Source organism: Phalacrocorax aristotelis, chromosome 8 (assembly GCF_949628215.1).
Source record: "Phalacrocorax aristotelis chromosome 8, bGulAri2.1, whole genome shotgun sequence".
In the NCBI taxonomy this organism is placed as follows: domain Eukaryota; kingdom Metazoa; phylum Chordata; class Aves; order Suliformes; family Phalacrocoracidae; genus Phalacrocorax; species Phalacrocorax aristotelis.
The window spans coordinates 18,533,912-18,550,267 of record NC_134283.1 but is presented as its reverse complement, the minus strand read 5'-3'; the positions used below and the strand labels follow the sequence as shown (position 1 = coordinate 18,550,267).

The 16,356-nt window shown below is 42.5% G+C and overlaps 1 protein-coding gene across 5 annotated transcripts; it reads left to right on the top strand.

Moving 5' to 3' along the window:
- The first annotated feature begins 522 nt into the window (after nt 1–522).
- On the top strand, nt 523–16,356 carry AKTIP (AKT interacting protein). 5 transcript variants are annotated; one of them, XM_075101613.1, is made up of 11 exons: nt 532–614; nt 1,117–1,208; nt 5,105–5,220; nt 6,522–6,727; nt 8,719–8,783; nt 8,866–8,966; nt 10,258–10,346; nt 10,419–10,517; nt 10,730–10,837; nt 11,513–11,573; nt 15,439–16,356. In XM_075101613.1, exons 3-11 carry the CDS (start codon nt 5,179–5,181, stop codon nt 15,547–15,549), a joined length of 882 nt encoding a protein of 293 aa, XP_074957714.1. In that variant the 5' UTR covers nt 532–614; nt 1,117–1,208; nt 5,105–5,178; the 3' UTR covers nt 15,550–16,356. The 5 variants fall into 5 exon arrangements, with proteins under 5 accessions (XP_074957709.1, XP_074957714.1, XP_074957713.1 ...); XM_075101612.1 differs by having other exon boundaries at nt 1,117–1,345; nt 15,442–16,356; XM_075101610.1 differs by having other exon boundaries at nt 1,117–1,345.

Sequence of the window (16,356 nt, the reverse complement as noted above, 5' to 3'; positions counted from 1 at the left end):
TGTGCGCGGTCGCTGAGCCCTTTCAGTCCATTACAGTCCCCGGAAGACTCTCCCCCAGCGCCCGCCTCGCTCCCTGAGGGTAGGCCGCCCGCGCCGCCCGCCGCCCGGCCCTCAGCCGGCGGCCCCGCCCCGCTCCCGGGGAGGCCGCACCCCCCCAGGGCCCGCCCCTCTCCCGTCCCACTGGCCAACCGCACGCCTCCCCCCTCCCCAGGCCGGGCCATGAGAGAGACTTCTTTCCCTAAGCTCCAGCCCCAGCGCTTTCTTCCCGCTAGAGTGACAGGTGCGTCACTACTGCCCCATTGGTCCGCCCTCCCCGAGACGGACAGGCGCTCGGGCCAGTCCTCGTCCCCCGGACGGAATCCTCCGCGGCCGCCCGCCCCGCGTCGTGACAGGAGAGGAGTCCGCCTTATCACGTCACCGAGAAGGGCGTGGCCATGATTGGCTGGCTTTTCGTAACTGCCCCGCCCCGCAGAGCCTCTCCGGAAGCCCTGGACAGCGATTGGCCGAGGGGGAGGCCAGGCAGGCCCGGATGTGCGATGCCGAGGGGCGGGCTTTAAATGGGGCAGCGGCGGGAGTGGAGGGGGGGGCGACGGCGACGACGAACGAGTGCGGCGGTACGGCAGGGACCGGCGGGCACCCGGCTCCGCCTTCTCCTTCCCGGGCGTAGCGCTAGCGGTGGTCGCGGGGGGTCGGTTCCCTTCGCCACGGGAGTGGGAGGGTGGCCCCAGCCGCGCTGAGAGGCAGCAGTGGCGGGGGGTGCGGTCTGTCCGTCCGCGCGCCGCGGGGCTGGTACCTGCCGCCGGCAGGGGTTAGGCCGGCGCCCGTCTCTTCCCCCTGTGAGGAGCTGCCGCCGGCGCGGAGCGCCCGGCTCGCCCCGCCGCCCCCCGCGGTATCCCGCTGCCCCTCTCCTCCAGGGCCCGGGGCCGGCCGGCAGCGGGACTGGAGCCGGCAGTACGGCTGAGGCCCGCGGACCTCCCTCCGCGTCCCGCCGAACGGCGCCGCTCCGCGGGGCCGGGCGCCGCCGCGGCTTGGCCCGAAATACCGGCGGGGAGGCCCTGCCCCGCTGGGTCCTCGGGGCTTCGCGCAACTGTTTCTTTTCTCCCCGTGACCCGCCAGGTCTCCCCCAGCCGACAGTCCCCTCTGGAAGCCCGGCAGTCCCGTGGAACTCGGCAGGTCGTCACCTTGTGTGTTTTAACCTGTTGGCCGTGGTACGAGAGCTGCTGTCGCTGGTGTAGACTGTAGCTTCCTTGAGAAGGGCGTTAGGGGACAGGAGTCACAGCAGCAGGTGTTGGTATGAAAGGTGTAACCCATCTGCAGAGGAAGAGTCGGCAAACAGGCTTGACTGGTGAGCGTTTGGGGTGGCTGCTAGCATTCCTGCAGCAGCTCCCGTGCTGTCCCATAGGTGAAGGTGTGGGCTGGTGAAGTCCTTGGGCCCTAAGGAGGTCGCCTATAGGTTTGCCAAGAAGAAATCGGTTCTGGTGTCAACTGACAGTTACAGTCACTGGGCAAATGTATAATATTGTTGTTCTCTAGTGCTCTGCCTAGCCAATTCTGTTTATTCTCAAGTTAAGGAGTGGCTCGGTTCCCTCTTGGGTAGGGAATCAGCTGCATTAAAAAAAACACAAATTTTTATGTTTCATAAATATGTGGTTGCCTGTAAAGTTTTTTTCTTGTTGAGGAATTGTATTTCCAGAAGATATTTAGAAAAGTGCTCGGTTCCTGGCAGGTGAAGGTATTGAATTGGTTTAGTGTTGCATTCAAACTAATGACCCTGATGATGATGGGGAAAAAGTATGACACGTGATACGATAGTAGGTATAAATAATAAAAGTAATCATTAACGTGACTACCTAGTGTAGAGAAGGAAAAGGTGCAAAAGCAAAATACTTAAAATTTTGACTTTTGTTGGTGTTAACTTTGGGTGTTTTGAAGCTTTTTAGAGTAAGGATGAAGTACTGCATGAGTTTGCACTTGCTCTGACTGCCCTTGTGTATTGTGTATCTCAGTGCTGGCAAACATTGATGTAACGTTATGCTTGGTGGCAGGGGCTTTCTTGGTCTGGTTGTGATGGAACCTTAGTGATGTGGTGCTGTGTAGGAGTTAGAAGGCCTTTCCAAGAAGCAGCATTTGAAATAATGTTTCTTTCTAAGTTTGTGTTTTGCATTCTTTTAATTGCTGTTATACTAAAAGAAAAATACTAGTGAAAAAGATCTCTCTAAAAAGCCCATGGGAGAAGGACTGCTTAGGAGGGTTGCTGTTACTTTCTATTCTTGCAGGAGTAGAAACTAGAACATTGTTGAGTGGCACGCTATTAAGCCTCCTCTTAAGTGAGGCGCTGTGAACGATGACAATGTGAAAGGAAAGAAAGTGATGATTTCAAGTGTATTTATTACCTTTTCATAAAATGAGGAGAGTGTATTGGGTTGCAGATGGCTTCAGTAGTTACAGCACTATAAGCTACTGTGTTAGTAGATACCTTGTAGTAGATATTGTAGCCCTGTGTAAGATTGAATGACTAAACTCTCTAGAAATTCCACTTAATGATATTGGGACTTCGTTCTCCTTGTCTGCTGCAGACATTCTGCATATGGAGAAGTAGGATAGACAGTCTAACTTAATTAAATGGGCTGTTACTTGATCTGTTTTTTAATTTTCTTAATTATTCATGTAATTGATGTGGGATAGTAAATTCTGAGGTGAGGGCATAAGCAGTTGCAGATAGGTTTCCTGTACTGAAATAATTCTCCATGTCCATGTAGCATAGCTAGAAAGGAGTGAGTGTGGTTTGAAATAAACAAAATCTAAAATACCTTGAAAATCCTTTCTCTGTGAAGCTGGTACTCTGAGGTTCTTAATTTTCCATCATAAATAGTATTTTAGCAGGTGAAGGAGACTGGAGACAGTTTAACAAGAAGTTTAGGACATTTATTACTGGCAGACAACTGGATAAAAGATCTCTGTGCAGGAGAGTCTCTGGAAGTTATTTGGTCATTTGGCTAGAGCTAAGATGTTTTATTCAGACTTGTAAACCATCCTTAATGGTCTGTAAATGGGTATCTCTAGAACGAAAAACTTTTCTACAAAGCTGGAAGAGTACTGAGATGTGTAGATGCTTTCTGAAAGGTGGGGTCAGTGACTGAACTCCATGCAGCACCGGTTATCAAACTTCTAGATCAGTTCCCTGTCTCACTGGTAATGGGTTAGGCTGTTTTTTACATACATACCTCATTCTTTGTCCTGTTCAACTCTAGTACCTCGTATTTCTGGTTCTGGAATAATGCAACTTGTATTACCTCATCTTAAAAAAACACCAGCCCAAATGAAACTAAGGAAAATTAAAAAAAATCCCACCCAAAATCACTCCAGATTCCAGCTAATTGTCTTCCGACCTGTACCTCAGCTTCCAGCACTTTTCTTGCTTGTCAAAGCCATAGTGCTCTGGTGCCCTTTGTGTGTCAGATCTTCCACCCTCTGGTTAAACTGAAGTTTCCCAAGGAATTGTCTTGTACCTTCCTAGCCTAGTGTCTTGCTGTCTTACTTAGCCTGGCTGAGTTTAATGGGAGAGAAAAGGCCAATAGTGTAGCCCTCTGGCATGGCCCTGCTTTTCAGACAGGAGATGGGGAGAAGTGAAAACTTTTTCTCACTGCTATCAAAGGGCATGCCCCTGTGTTGTTGCTGTGCTCTGACTTTCTGTTCTCAGTGGCTCAGAATGATGTGAGACTGCCTGGCTGCTGAAGAAGAAAAATATCTGGAGGAATCATGTGTACTGGAATGTTTGGGATTATTTTGGGGTGGGGAAGTAAAATTATTTTCATCTCTTCTTTGAATGGTGCTTGTATTTTTTTTGAATGCTTGGCTGCTACGTAGTCCAGAAGGATACCTATGACTGATGTCAATGTTTCTTTTAAAAATTTAGTGTTGCTAGACTTTCTTTGGATAAATTATCTGGCTTGCTTTTCTCTTTTAACAAGACTGGCATTTATTTTCCTTTTAGGAAGACTTTTTATCATAAGGTAACCATTTTCTCTATAAACTAATCAAAGCAATGGGTGAACAGGTGATGCCTTGCTTACTGTAGAAAAACTTAGTGTTGACCACAATAGAAGCCTGTACCTTTCTTTTTATTTCTCTGACATGCTATGAATTGCATTGGTCAATGTTTTGTGACTTCTTAATAAAGAAATTGAATAAAGTGAATTGCCTCAAAACCTTAGTTAATGTAGCCAGAAATGGGGCTGGGAGGGGAAGGGAAACTAGAAATGGAGGAAAAAGAGTGGTAGAAATAGGCTGTGCCAGGCAAGAGGTGCTGTAGGTGAGAACTCTTGTACAAACAATAGCAAGAGTTTAAAAAAAAAAGAGAGAAAAAGAAGAGCAAGGATATATACAGTAGATAACATGCTGGAACTCCAAATACTGCTGAAGTCCTTGTTATTGATCTGCTGATCTAAAGAGCGCTAACCATATTGCTCATAATTAAACTAGTAAATAAGCTACAGAAAAACTACTGTGTTCTGTGGCTTTGTCTATTCCTGGTGATGTTCCAATGCAGGTGAAAACAAATGACATGTACATGATGCAGACTCCATGGGAGCATCATCTCTCATGAGGAATGGCAGAGATTTTTTTCAAACTGGGGGACTTAAGAAACATGCAAAGTCAGCACTGTAAGCAGGGAGCAACGCTTAACTGTAACTACAAGAGTAAGCCATTGTAGTACTGTCTGGTGCTGGACTTGAACGGTGGAGTGATAACTCTTTAATATTTGCATGTGTAAAAGATCTTCCTTGACTGTGCTGAGCCAATAGATAGTCTCTCTTTCCCGTTGGCAAGAAAAAATGTGGAATGGAGAATCTAGAGTGTCTTTCTGGCAGAAAGAAGACAGGTTCATGCGCAAAAATTATTTCACAGACAACTATATTATTGTCCTGGAGTCTAATATATAATAGAGCTTTGGCAGTTTTAACTATTTTTATTCTTAACTACAAGGAGTCTTCTTCTGAAGTTACAGAAATACAGAGCTGGCTGCAGATTTAGATCTGAATCCTCTTTACATATAGAGTCCTGTTTATCTGTTAGAATGCATATTCATTCTGTGTGTTTTTAGGGTATAAACCAGAGAGGCCTGAGGACACTCTGAAGACACTGAAGATTTGCACTCCTTTATTTGGAATACACGTTATGAACCCTTTCTGGAGCATGTCTACAAGTTCTGTGCGCAAGGTAGATAATGAATGGATGCTGTAAGGTGTTAACATGTGTTGAGGGCCAGTAATCGGTTCTGGAAAAGACCATCAGACATTCTACAAATACAGTTGGAGTGTGTGTTTTATCCCAAGGATTGTGATGATCTTCAATTAAAATGTAAGCTAGCTTTGAGCTGTGTGAACTGGAATGTGACTGTGGATGGCATCTACTCCAGAATTTGTTGACTTTTCTTACCCGAAGCTTCTTTAAATAGGAAAGATAAAACAAACTTGTTCAAATGGTTGAAACATTTGTATTTTAGGACATTTGTTTACTGTCTTATAGAGACCTTAGGTATTGCATGTGACAAAACAACGCCTCCGTAATGCTATTTCTGCTTTAGAATGTGTGTTTAGAACAACAGTTCTAGGCTTAATTGATTCTCAGGTGTTCAGTGCTAGGGAAAATTATATAACTTTGTGGACGATGCTGGTGACGTAGGTATTGTTACTAGTCCAAGTATCAAGTGCTTCAAAACACTATAGCCTAAACCATGCCTTTAGTCACCAGAACTAGCCTAATCACAAGTCTGTAGCCTGCAGGTTTTGTCTTGGGAATCTATAGAATGATTTTGAGGTCTGTACACTGTACAGTCTTCTCTAGCAGTGACCAATTATGTAGGAAATATTGTTTGTTTTTCTTTTTTAATAAAAGGCAGCATAGGCATCAAAAGGCTGCTATAGCAAAACTGTTTAAACTGGACTTGATGACACTGTCAAGCGGTGATTCTCCCACAGTGGGAGTGGGCTATGTGATCAGTGCTGAGAGCGATATTGGTGTCTTAACCACAGGCAGGAAGTGAAATACGTGAAGTTTTCTGTAGGAAGTTCTTATTTCATCTCAGCTTTACTATGCTACTTTCAAAGTCTCTTCGAAGTCTAGAATGTGAGGATGATTGTCAGTGGAAGTGATTTATCTTGGTGTGCTCTGTGCTAGAAATAGATTGACGTCTAAGCTGATGTTACGTACTACCTGGTTCCAGTTTCTAAATACATGTAAGCTTCCTTAAGCATTTGCCCTGATCTGCAGCTTTCCTGTTCAGCATTGATTACTTTTGTATGTGTAGGCTAGGTTTGATTGAACAGAAGTCTATTTAAAAACAAACCCGAAAGAGACGCCGCCCCCCAAGCAATAGAACATTGAAACCAGAGATATGTTTCATTGGCCAAACTTTTAATTAGCAAGGTTGGGTTTAAACCTGTGTTAAAATACATTCATGTGTTAAATGTTTATGGAAATACAGCCTGTAATCTTGTGGTTCTCTTCTAATCTAACAGAGACCTGATGCTGAAGAGAAACCTTTGAGTGGAGAGCTGCGAACCAGTCCTCTACGAGCCTCTACAAAGAAACAGTTGCCTTCTATTCCAAAGAATGCTGTGCCAATAACCAAGCCCGCTTCACCTGCCACATCGTCCCAGTCGACAAATGGAACACATGCTTCTTATGGGCCTTTTTATTTAGAGTATTCTCTCCTTGCAGAATTGTAGGTTTTCACTTTGTCTCTTTTAGGTCTCTGGGCTTACGCTTCAGTGGGGAAAAAATGTGCAGGGATCTAGTTCTTGCATGGTGTCTTTGCCTTAGTCCTTGAAGAAGGCAGTAAAGGTTAAGTTCCTCAAAACTTTTCCTGGAGCAGCAGCCTCAATTTGTTGAGATAGCAGGGAAGAGGAAAATGAGATGAGATCTTAAGGGGTGTGTTTTGATGTGATTCTCTGAATTACTATATTGCTTAGTCTTCAAGTAACCATGTTTCGGGTTTAGGCATCATGAGTAGTTATCCTAGTAGCTTTTTGGCCAGAAATACTGGATTTTTAAAACAAGTATTAAAATAGAAGCAAGCAGATGTCTCGTGGGAAGATGGTTATGAATGTATGGCACTGCCTAATGGAGTTAGGATGTGAGAGGTTCCTTCAGTTGTTACATGAAACACTTGAATGCCACCTGATACGGCTTATTAAATGGATATTAGGAAGACTATTCTTTCCTGTCTTTCAGTGATATTTAACATGAAACTTAAACAGGAGGAGTTAGTGTGATTTAAATAGCTTTGTCTGGATCAGTTGCATTTGATCCAATCTAGTGATTTGTAGACTGCTGTGGGAGCATACAAATCTCTTTGTCTACAAAACTTTGTAGTTATCTAAAGTTACTTAAACTGTTCTGTGCTACAAAGCTGAAGGGACTTCCTCTGTAATAGATGTGCTGGATTCTCAAATACGTAGTGCCTTTTGCCATGAAATTCCTGGTGTCCTTATGCAACACTAAGTCTCAGTTCACATTTAACCATTAAATTGAAAGTGAGAACTTTCAAAAAATTAATTCTTTTTTTTCAGGGAACGGACCCTGACTTCTTAATTCAAGAAAGATGTTTTTTTCTTCTGCAGCATGCAAAAATATATTGGTATCATAATGTAAACTCCTAGTTTAACAAATTCATTATTAGGGAAATAATAATGTATATTATAAAAATTGTAAGCAGAGAACTGTGTTAATATGTTGCTTTAAGATTATTTGTGCAAGCATGTGGAGTTCAGTTTAATGGGCCTATATGCCAAGTAACTGGAAAACTTATGAAGTAAATAATTAGGTTTATAATTTATAGTGTTCAATAGGATCTGCATATCATGCAACTACAGCTGGTTAAGCTTATTAGCAACTTCCATTGATTTGAAAAATAGTAAAAATAGCACATTTTGCCCCAGTAGTACTGTTGATTATCAAATGGACGTCCGTAAAAGGCAAAGGGAGAGGGAGAAACTCTTTTCGCAGTGCACTGGTCATTGATGACCAAAGATTGTGACTTGGATTATCATCACAGGAAGTGAAATAGCAAATAAGTGCAACTTTGGGAAATTACTTGGTCCATTCTGTTATTGAGAAGCCTGGAATCACTCGTTCCAGATCTCTTAATATATCCTGCTTCTTGATTGTCCTTTTTATTATCTCTCTTTTTGTCAGTTGCTAGTGTAATTTCTGTTTGACCTGCAGCATAGTCTCATCTAAAACTGGAAAACTACTTGTTTAAAATTTAAGTTAAAGCTTTGGTCACATTTCAGAATTAAGTATAATTGACTGCAAATCTTCATTCAAAATTACTTAATTGCTTTTTAAATTATTATTCTTTGCTTTGAAACTGAGGATTCAATAGAGAGGTGGAAACTTCAGTACTGACAGGTCTTAAATGCATCTACTGGGGGAAGAATTTATTTCTACTTACAGGTTTATCAGGAGAAATAATGTTGCCTGTTAGTAACTCGTTAAGTGGAGGGGTAGGAAAAGCAAGAGAGAAATAATATAGTTTCACTAGTTTTCTGCCACCACCTCTGTGAGCAGTCTGCCCTTGGGAAGTGATTGTAAGTTTGTGAAGTCCTGTTAAGCTATTTTTAAGCTATTAGTACATTCTGGGTTCACTGTTGTTAGCTTTTTGTAGGTTTAGTGTAGTTGTGGAGCTGTTCTAAATACTGATTCTAATTGCAGTACCTTGGTTGTAAAGCAGAAATTGCCGGGTGTTTATGTGCAGCCATCTTACCGATCAGCATTAAGTAAGTTAAACTTAAACTTTTAAGATTTTTATCTATATATATTTTTAAATTCTTTCACTCAAGCAAACTTTTTCACTTACAGTGTGGTTTGGTGTAATATTCATAAGACACGGGCTCTACCAGGATGGTGTGTTTAAATTTACTGTGTATATTCCTGATAATTACCCAGATGGAGACTGCCCGGTAAGTGATTGTGTGTGTCTTGGGTTTCTCTTGTTTTCCGGCATTCTAAGTGTGACTTTTTATTACACCAGTTAGCTTCTCATTTCCTTGAACTGGTTTTGTTCAGTTGGCTGGGCTCATTTGCAGTGTCTTGTACATATTTCCTAATGTCTGTGGAGGAATCGTGTTACTCTGATTACTGAGGCTGGTATAGAGTGAACTTCTGAGGTTAGAAGTGTTAGAGTATCAACCAGTTCTTTACCTCAACTCTTGATCTGTTACTTCCTTGGCAAGGAAGTTGACATTGAAACACTTAAAGAAGTATACAGATTCTGAGTAGTGATGTAATGGAACATAAAATCCAGGCACCTGTGCTGTGCTTGCCTGTCTCTCTTCTAAATTACATTGAAACAAAGAACTAAAAGAACCTGAGGAGGAAGTTGGTGAAACAAAGGGAGAGGGAGTTAGATAGTATGGTGTTAACCTTCCATCTCTGCTTTCTTTATTTCTCCTTAGGGAAAAGTGTCCAAGTTATTACATCAATTAAAGAATTGGGGAAAAAAAATTCTTGTGCCAATATGACTCTCTGGAGCAGAGTGGGCGGCCGGCCCTCTTGGCCAGATTTCTCTCAGAGGAAGATTGAGGGACAGGTGTATGTAACTGCTGTAGCTGAGATCGAGTTGCTATGTCATGAAGCTGTCTGCTTCGTGTCAAGTTTTGTGTAAAGCTTTTGTCTTTAACAGGACAGAGCGAGTAGGAAATTCTTTCAAAGATTAGACTTCAGTATCTCTCATACAGCCATCCTTCTTTTGTTAATATAGGACTTTAAAACTTCCCTGTTGAAACTAAGTTTTCTTTTGGAAGAACACATGAACACCAGGGGAAGCTAGCTGTAGAGAACTGAAGACACCGTGGTGTCGCTGCAGTTTACTTAAAAACGTGTAGGGTAAAATAGGTATTGATTGTAGCTCAAGTATGTTAAAAACCTTCAGTCACAAATAGCTAAACCAGGAAAACTCCTTTAATCTGATCTTATCTGATATTATTACCTGTGTTGGCACTAGTACTTGTGCAGTTAAGCCTGATTAGTTTCCTGATTTGGTGACAAGCATGTGAGAGAGGGCAAGACCCTGCATGTAACATGGGTGTGTTGGGTTACAGTTTCACAGCTGGTATAAATCACTTCAGGTTGCCTTCTTTTAATACAGTAACAATTAATGAGTATTTGGAAGCAGTAGCTGACAGACCTTCACCCAGTGGTTTTAACGTTACGATTGAAGTTGTCATAATGAATTTCCTTTTTCTAATGCAGCGCTTGGTTTTCGATCTGCCTGTCTTCCATCCACTAGTAGATCCTTTATCTGGTGAACTGGATGTAAAGAGAGCATTTGCAAAATGGAGGTTAGTGGCAACGTATCGATGTATAACTTGAAAGTAGTTTGTTCCTTTCTTAATTTGTTTTGTTCTTTTTAGGCGAAATCATAATCACATATGGCAAGTATTAATGTATGCTCGCAGAGTCTTCTACAAGATTGATACAACTAGTCCTCTGAACCCTGAGGCTGCAGTGCTGTAAGTATCTTCCATGTGTATAGACATGGTCTCTTAGGAGACTTTTGCATAGACTTGCAGGAAAAAGATTTGTAAAATTATTTATCAGTTCATGGTCTCAACCTCTAGAGCTGGTTGTACTAGGAAGTAAAGTTGAGGCTTTGTCGGGTCTGTCTGCACTTCTCAAGCGAACCTGTGCCTCCTTGCAATTATTATTATTTCTTCTCTTGCAGGTATGAAAAAGATATTCAGTTGTTCAAAAGCAAAGTGGTGGACAGTGTGAAAATATGCAGCAGTCATCTATTTGATCAACCTAAAATAGAGGATCCCTATGCAATCATGTAAGTACCATGAGCAAATTCATCATGTCCTAATGTTTTGAGAACAAGTTTTGGTATAGTTGCTTTGAAGCCTCTCTCTGCTACATCGACTGACCTGGTTTTGTCTTAGGTTTATAGCAATACTTTGAATATTCCTACCCTCATTTCCTTCTGTTTAGTATTGAGTGTATCTTAAATATAGTCAGACACTTGTGTTTACTGGCTTCTCACTAAGCAACCAAGACTTAAAAAAAAAAACCAAAAAACAACAAACTGCCCAAACAAAAGCCCCAAAACCACCCTACCTCCCTCAAGTAGAGATACCCAAGGAATAAATATTGCTTTTGGGCTTTCTTGAACTCGGTTTGCATGACTATAGCTTTGGTCATACTTTTAAAATACTTTTAAACTTGGCTGCATGGGGGATGGGACAACCAGCTCCATAGTGAATATGGGTCATATTTCATGAAACACATGCTGAATTGCTGAATTCTCATTGCAAACAAAAACTTAAATGTTTCTTGTTGAAAAGGTCCATGACAATGTGAATTTAGGTCTTAATTGTATGTTTTAACACTGAAAACTCAGACTTGTAGCTTACTTGAAATTCAACAAGCTAAACCAAGGAAAATTGCTCCTCTGTCTATGCTGTAGTTTGTAAAAATAGAATGAGAAATAACTTTACTTTCTCCGTAGTTTTTCTCCATGGAATCCAGCTATACATGATGAAGCTAGAGAGAAGATGTTGACTCAGAAGGTATGTGCAAAGTCCAGCTTCTCACTATAGTAAGCATTTATTGCCTGATAAGGGAGTAAAGGTTCTCTGTCTCTTGGTGGTGAACGTATACAAGACAGACCTTATTCCACCCTTCTTTTGGGTCAGCAGGTGTGCTGAGATGGATAAGTGGTTGTGTCACTGTTCTAACTTCAGTGTTAAGCAATTAATCATTTAGCCAGCTAGAAAGCTTTGTTAGTACAATTGTTGACACACTTGGCAATTTTTTTTGTTTAGGGATGGAAGGGAGGGAAGAAGGGTAAAGAAGACATTCGCAGACTTGCCTATTAGCTTGTCCTGTGCTTGTCATGACTGTTACTGCTTCTAAATAACCTGACAGTCCCCAACTTTATTCTCTTCTGTTGAGAGATCTTTCAGTACTGAATCAAAGCTTCAGGGCTTTCTTCTCATTGCAAGCTTTTGGAAGCAGCACAAGCAGAGTGAGTACCTTGCTCACATCTCTAATGCTACTGATGTCTAATAAGACAGCTGACTGAAGGGTGCTTAGAGTTACTTCTGTCACAAAGCACTCTTACTGATATAGCAAGACCATGTTGGTTCATATAGCTTTCACCTGAGCAACACCTTCGGTTTTGGGAGTGTGTGTTTGTTTGGGGATTTGTTTTTTAATTGTTTCTTTGCACTTGACAAGAGCTGGCACACAGGAGTTCCGAATCTGCATTGAGTGGCATGACAAGTCAATCCACTTGCAGTGCGTAGGGATTCTGAAATGGTGGCTGGTATCTTTGCGGGACTGGCAAGGAAATGCACTCTGAATGTGGTAGTTACTAACTTGGGCTCCTTGCACTAGAGCTGTGGTGTGGTTTGCTGCTTTTCTGGTAATTAAAAATTTAAAAAAGAAATACACTTTTTTGTTAGTCAAACTTCAGTCTTCCTTGCTGCAAGCTTTAAATGTTCTTGTGTGTCTTGTGGCATGAATGAGATTTCTACACTGATCTTAATAAAATATGCTGCCTATAAACTCAGTGTAGCAATGTTCCCATCTGCCAGAATCACAGCATGGCTTGAGGTCAGGTGGCCTTTGTCCAGTCTTAGAACACAAAGGAAAATATTTTGATCAGATCTGACTTCCTGATATGTTCTTATAAAAACTTAAAATAATACTTTTGACTCTTCCCCTCCCCCCCACCCTTCTCCTTCATTTTCTACCTCCTTATTTCTTATCCTTTAAATTGAAGACCTAAAGAGAAAGAGCAAGTTGAGGTGCTTGAAATGGAAGGGTTATGACTTTGTCTCAGAGACCGACAGCAAATATAATGCCAGTGATGGCTTTTCTTTCATCCATTTTCTTTGGAGATGCATATTAATTTCTTTAAGTGAAAACTAATATCTTCAGTAACTATTACACATATGGTACTTTAGTTGCTGGAGTTTGATAACGGTTCCCTGTGGCCTCCTCCTAGAGAAATTAATGCGTTATGGCCTAGACGATTGGTCTGTGCAGTGGGTGGGGAACTGGCTGACAGGCCGCACCCAAAGGGTGGTGATAAATGGCTCTTTCAAACTGGCAACCTGTCACAAGTGGAGTCCCCCAGGGATCGATATTGGGCCCAATGTTATTCAACATCTTTATAAGTGATCTGGGTAACGGCATCAAGTGTAGCCTGATGAAGTTTGCTGATGACACCAAGTTGAGTGGGGAAGTAGGCACTCCAGAGGGAGAGCTGCTCTGCAGGGAGATCTGGATAGGCTGGAGGAGTGGGCCAGCAAGAACCTTATGAAGTTCAGCAAGGACAAGTGTAAGGTCATGCACCTGGGAAAACATAATCCGGGAGTGCAGTACAGACTGGGATCCACCTGGCTGGAGAGCAGCTCTGTGGAAAGGGACCTGGGGGTCCTGGTGGACAGAAAGCTCAACATGAGCAAACAGTGTGCTGCTGCGGCCAGGAAGGCCAACAGGATGCTGGGTTGCATCAAAAAGGGCATCGCCAGCAGAGAGAAAGAAGTCGTCATCCCGCTCTACTCAGCGCTTGTCAGGCCACACCTGGAGTACTGTGTACAGTTCTGGTCCCCGCTGTACAGAAAGGATGTGGACAGGCTGGAAGGGGTCCGGAGAAGGGCCACCAAATGGTCAAAGGACTGGGAAGCCTGCCAGATGAGGATAGGCTGAGAGAACTGGGTTTGTTCAGCCTTGAGAAAAGGAGGCTCAGAGGGGATCTCATCACGTGTACCAGTACTTAAGGGGCAGCTACAAAGAAGATGGAGACTCCCTTTTTACAAAGAATCACATGGAGAGGACAAGGGGGAACGGACACAAGTTGCTCTTGGGGAGATTCTGATTGGACACCAGAGGGAAATATTTCACAGTGAGGACAGTCAACCATTGGAATAATCTCCCCAGGGGAGTGGTTGACTTGGCCACATTGGACACTTTCAAGGGTTGTCTGGACAGGGTGCTGGGCCATCTTGTCTAGCCTGTGTAGATGATTCTTGAGGCCTCTTCCAACCTGTAGTTCTGTGAGTAATTTGTTGATAGCAGGAATGGCCAAACTTCTGTGCCTTAGGAGATTTGTTCCAAAACGTCAGTGTAGCCAAGAATGTTCTTTTCCCTTCCTTTAAAAGGAAGTTCCCTAATCACGTATGCTGTCTCTTCTTTCTTCTGCAACCTTCCATCCTTATTTACTACCCTTGTAATTCCTGTGCCTTGGGAAACAACTAGGCAGTTTTAGAACTGTAGCCCAGGAAGGGCTGTGATGTCCCGGTTCGCCACAGAGCATGTGGCTTTTGCTAATGATGTCCTGTGTGCAGCATGTGATAGGCAGGTGCTACTCTGCCAGGCTCAAGCCTAACTGATCCCTCTTGTTTGCTGTTGTCTGATGCGTTATGGCAATTCTGTCACACAGTGTCACCTTTTACACAAAGCATGGGGAGGGACAGAAGTTGTTGTAGGCTCAGTTTACTTGCTGACTTAATTTACTTTGTCAGGCAAAAGGCTTCCCATAGTATGACAAAGCCTACTCGCATAATTATCCCTTTCTAGAACTTGATGTGTCATTCCAGGTTTGATGTAGTGGGCACACAGATGATCCAATGAGCCTGTAGCAGTGTGGAAGCAGGGCTACTTCCTCCTATGCAAAAAACCTGCAAGCTATTCTGTTTCTTTGAGCCGCTAGAGTAGGTATCTAATTTATTAATCGTCTTAAAGTCCTTTAAGAGTACAGATGCCTGAAGTTGCACCTTTCTCCCTCAATTGGAAGTTTTTTTTTGTCTTTTCAATTGCAGTAGTCTCAAATGTTAGTTTTATTGTGTTGGGTAGAAATAGTTACTGTTCAAGCATTTAACCATGATAAATGCCCAGGGAAGGGAAGGACTGTCCTTGGAAAGAATCCATGGTATTGCACAGGGGTCAGTTGCTGCTTTATGTTCAGAAGCCTTCGGCCGGGTAGAGTACTTCTCCACAGTATGCCCAGCATCACAAGGATGGGGTGTCATTAAAACATCAGGATTAGATAGGAATGTTTTGATTCAGATTGACACTTCTTCCTGTAGAACAAAGAAATTTGGCAAATAGCAGCACAGTGGTGCTGGGCCTGGCCTTCAAGCAAAAGGGCCTAGTCCAAGAGTATCTTTTAATCTTTACAGTATGATGGGGTAGCAGTACATGAACCAAATCATTCAAACTCTCCTGTAGTGTCAGGGTGGTTCTACAGATGCCACATGCACTCACAGAAATTAAACTAGTAGCCAGTTTTCTGGTCCTCTTTGAGGAGAGAAAATGATGCTAGCTTCTTTTATGCTTGTATTTGCCAAAGGTAAAACTGATGGGGAGGGACTTAAGAGGGTTTGGGGTGTCTAATAATTCTGACTTTAACTTTCTTCTACCTAGAAGAAGCCAGAAGATCAGCACTGCAAAAACATGCATGTTTCTGGCCTGTCATGGGTAAAGCCTGGCTCAGTTCAGCCTTTCAGCAAGGAAGAAAAGACGATGCCTACTTAGCTCTTCTGGACTGTGATGCACAAAACACTTTCTGTAGGTGGAGGGAATGTAATGGAAGGAGAAGCAGCAAAGCAGCCGTTTCCTTCTTGACTACGGATTAGTAGAAACTGAATGGTAGCAGTGACTCCAGTAAACCCGTTCAATGGTTTACTGACTCTTAATGTTTTACATATGCATTAGGTTGTAAAGGCTTGCCTGGAGTTTGAAAGTCTCTCTCGAACACTGCAGTACTTCTACCTGAAGACTGTCTAGGGTGGGTAATTCCTCAGGGCTCTGAAATGCCTGGAGGTTTTGGGTTGGTTTTTAAGCTTTTATTTTTTCCCTCCAGGAATAGCAATTTTTTAAAAAAATTACTGGCATAAATATTAGCATTGGAAATATGATGCCAGAGATAAGCTGTGTTCATGTAAACTAATATAGCAGAGGTAAACACTATATTTAATGGTTTTAAAATACTTTGATTTCTATTGTAAATATACTAGGATTGGAAATTGTAAATAGATGGTTCATTGACTCCATTTAGCACTTTCCAGAATTAAAGCTGGGGACGATGTATGATGTGTTATTGATTTGTAAATGGATATTGTCACTAAAGCGCACATTAGTCTGACAGGGTGAAAGCAGAATGTCAGGCTTGTAAGACTTCTGTTACATAAACACTAAAATTAAAGCTTTTAATGGTGGTCTCTTGAGCTAATAAAATCTTTGAGGATTTTAGATTCCCTAGGTGTCTAGGGGATTACTTAGGATAGCTTGACTAATATGTGTTAATAGTGGCATCTGAAAATAAAAAGAAACCGTGATCTA

What these genes read in the sequence shown, in the direction of transcription:
- AKTIP (XM_075101608.1), top strand. Translation starts at nt 530, where the DNA reads ATGTGCGATGCCGAGGGGCGGGCTTTAAATGGGGCAGCGGCGGGAGTG. An exon ending in CTACAAGTTCTGTGCGCAAG is followed by an intron (nt 5,221 to 6,521) that starts GTAGATAATGAA and finishes CTAATCTAACAG; the next exon opens with AGACCTGATGCTGAAGAGAA. An exon ending in AGAGCATTTGCAAAATGGAG is followed by an intron (nt 10,347 to 10,418) that starts GTTAGTGGCAAC and finishes TGTTCTTTTTAG; the next exon opens with GCGAAATCATAATCACATAT.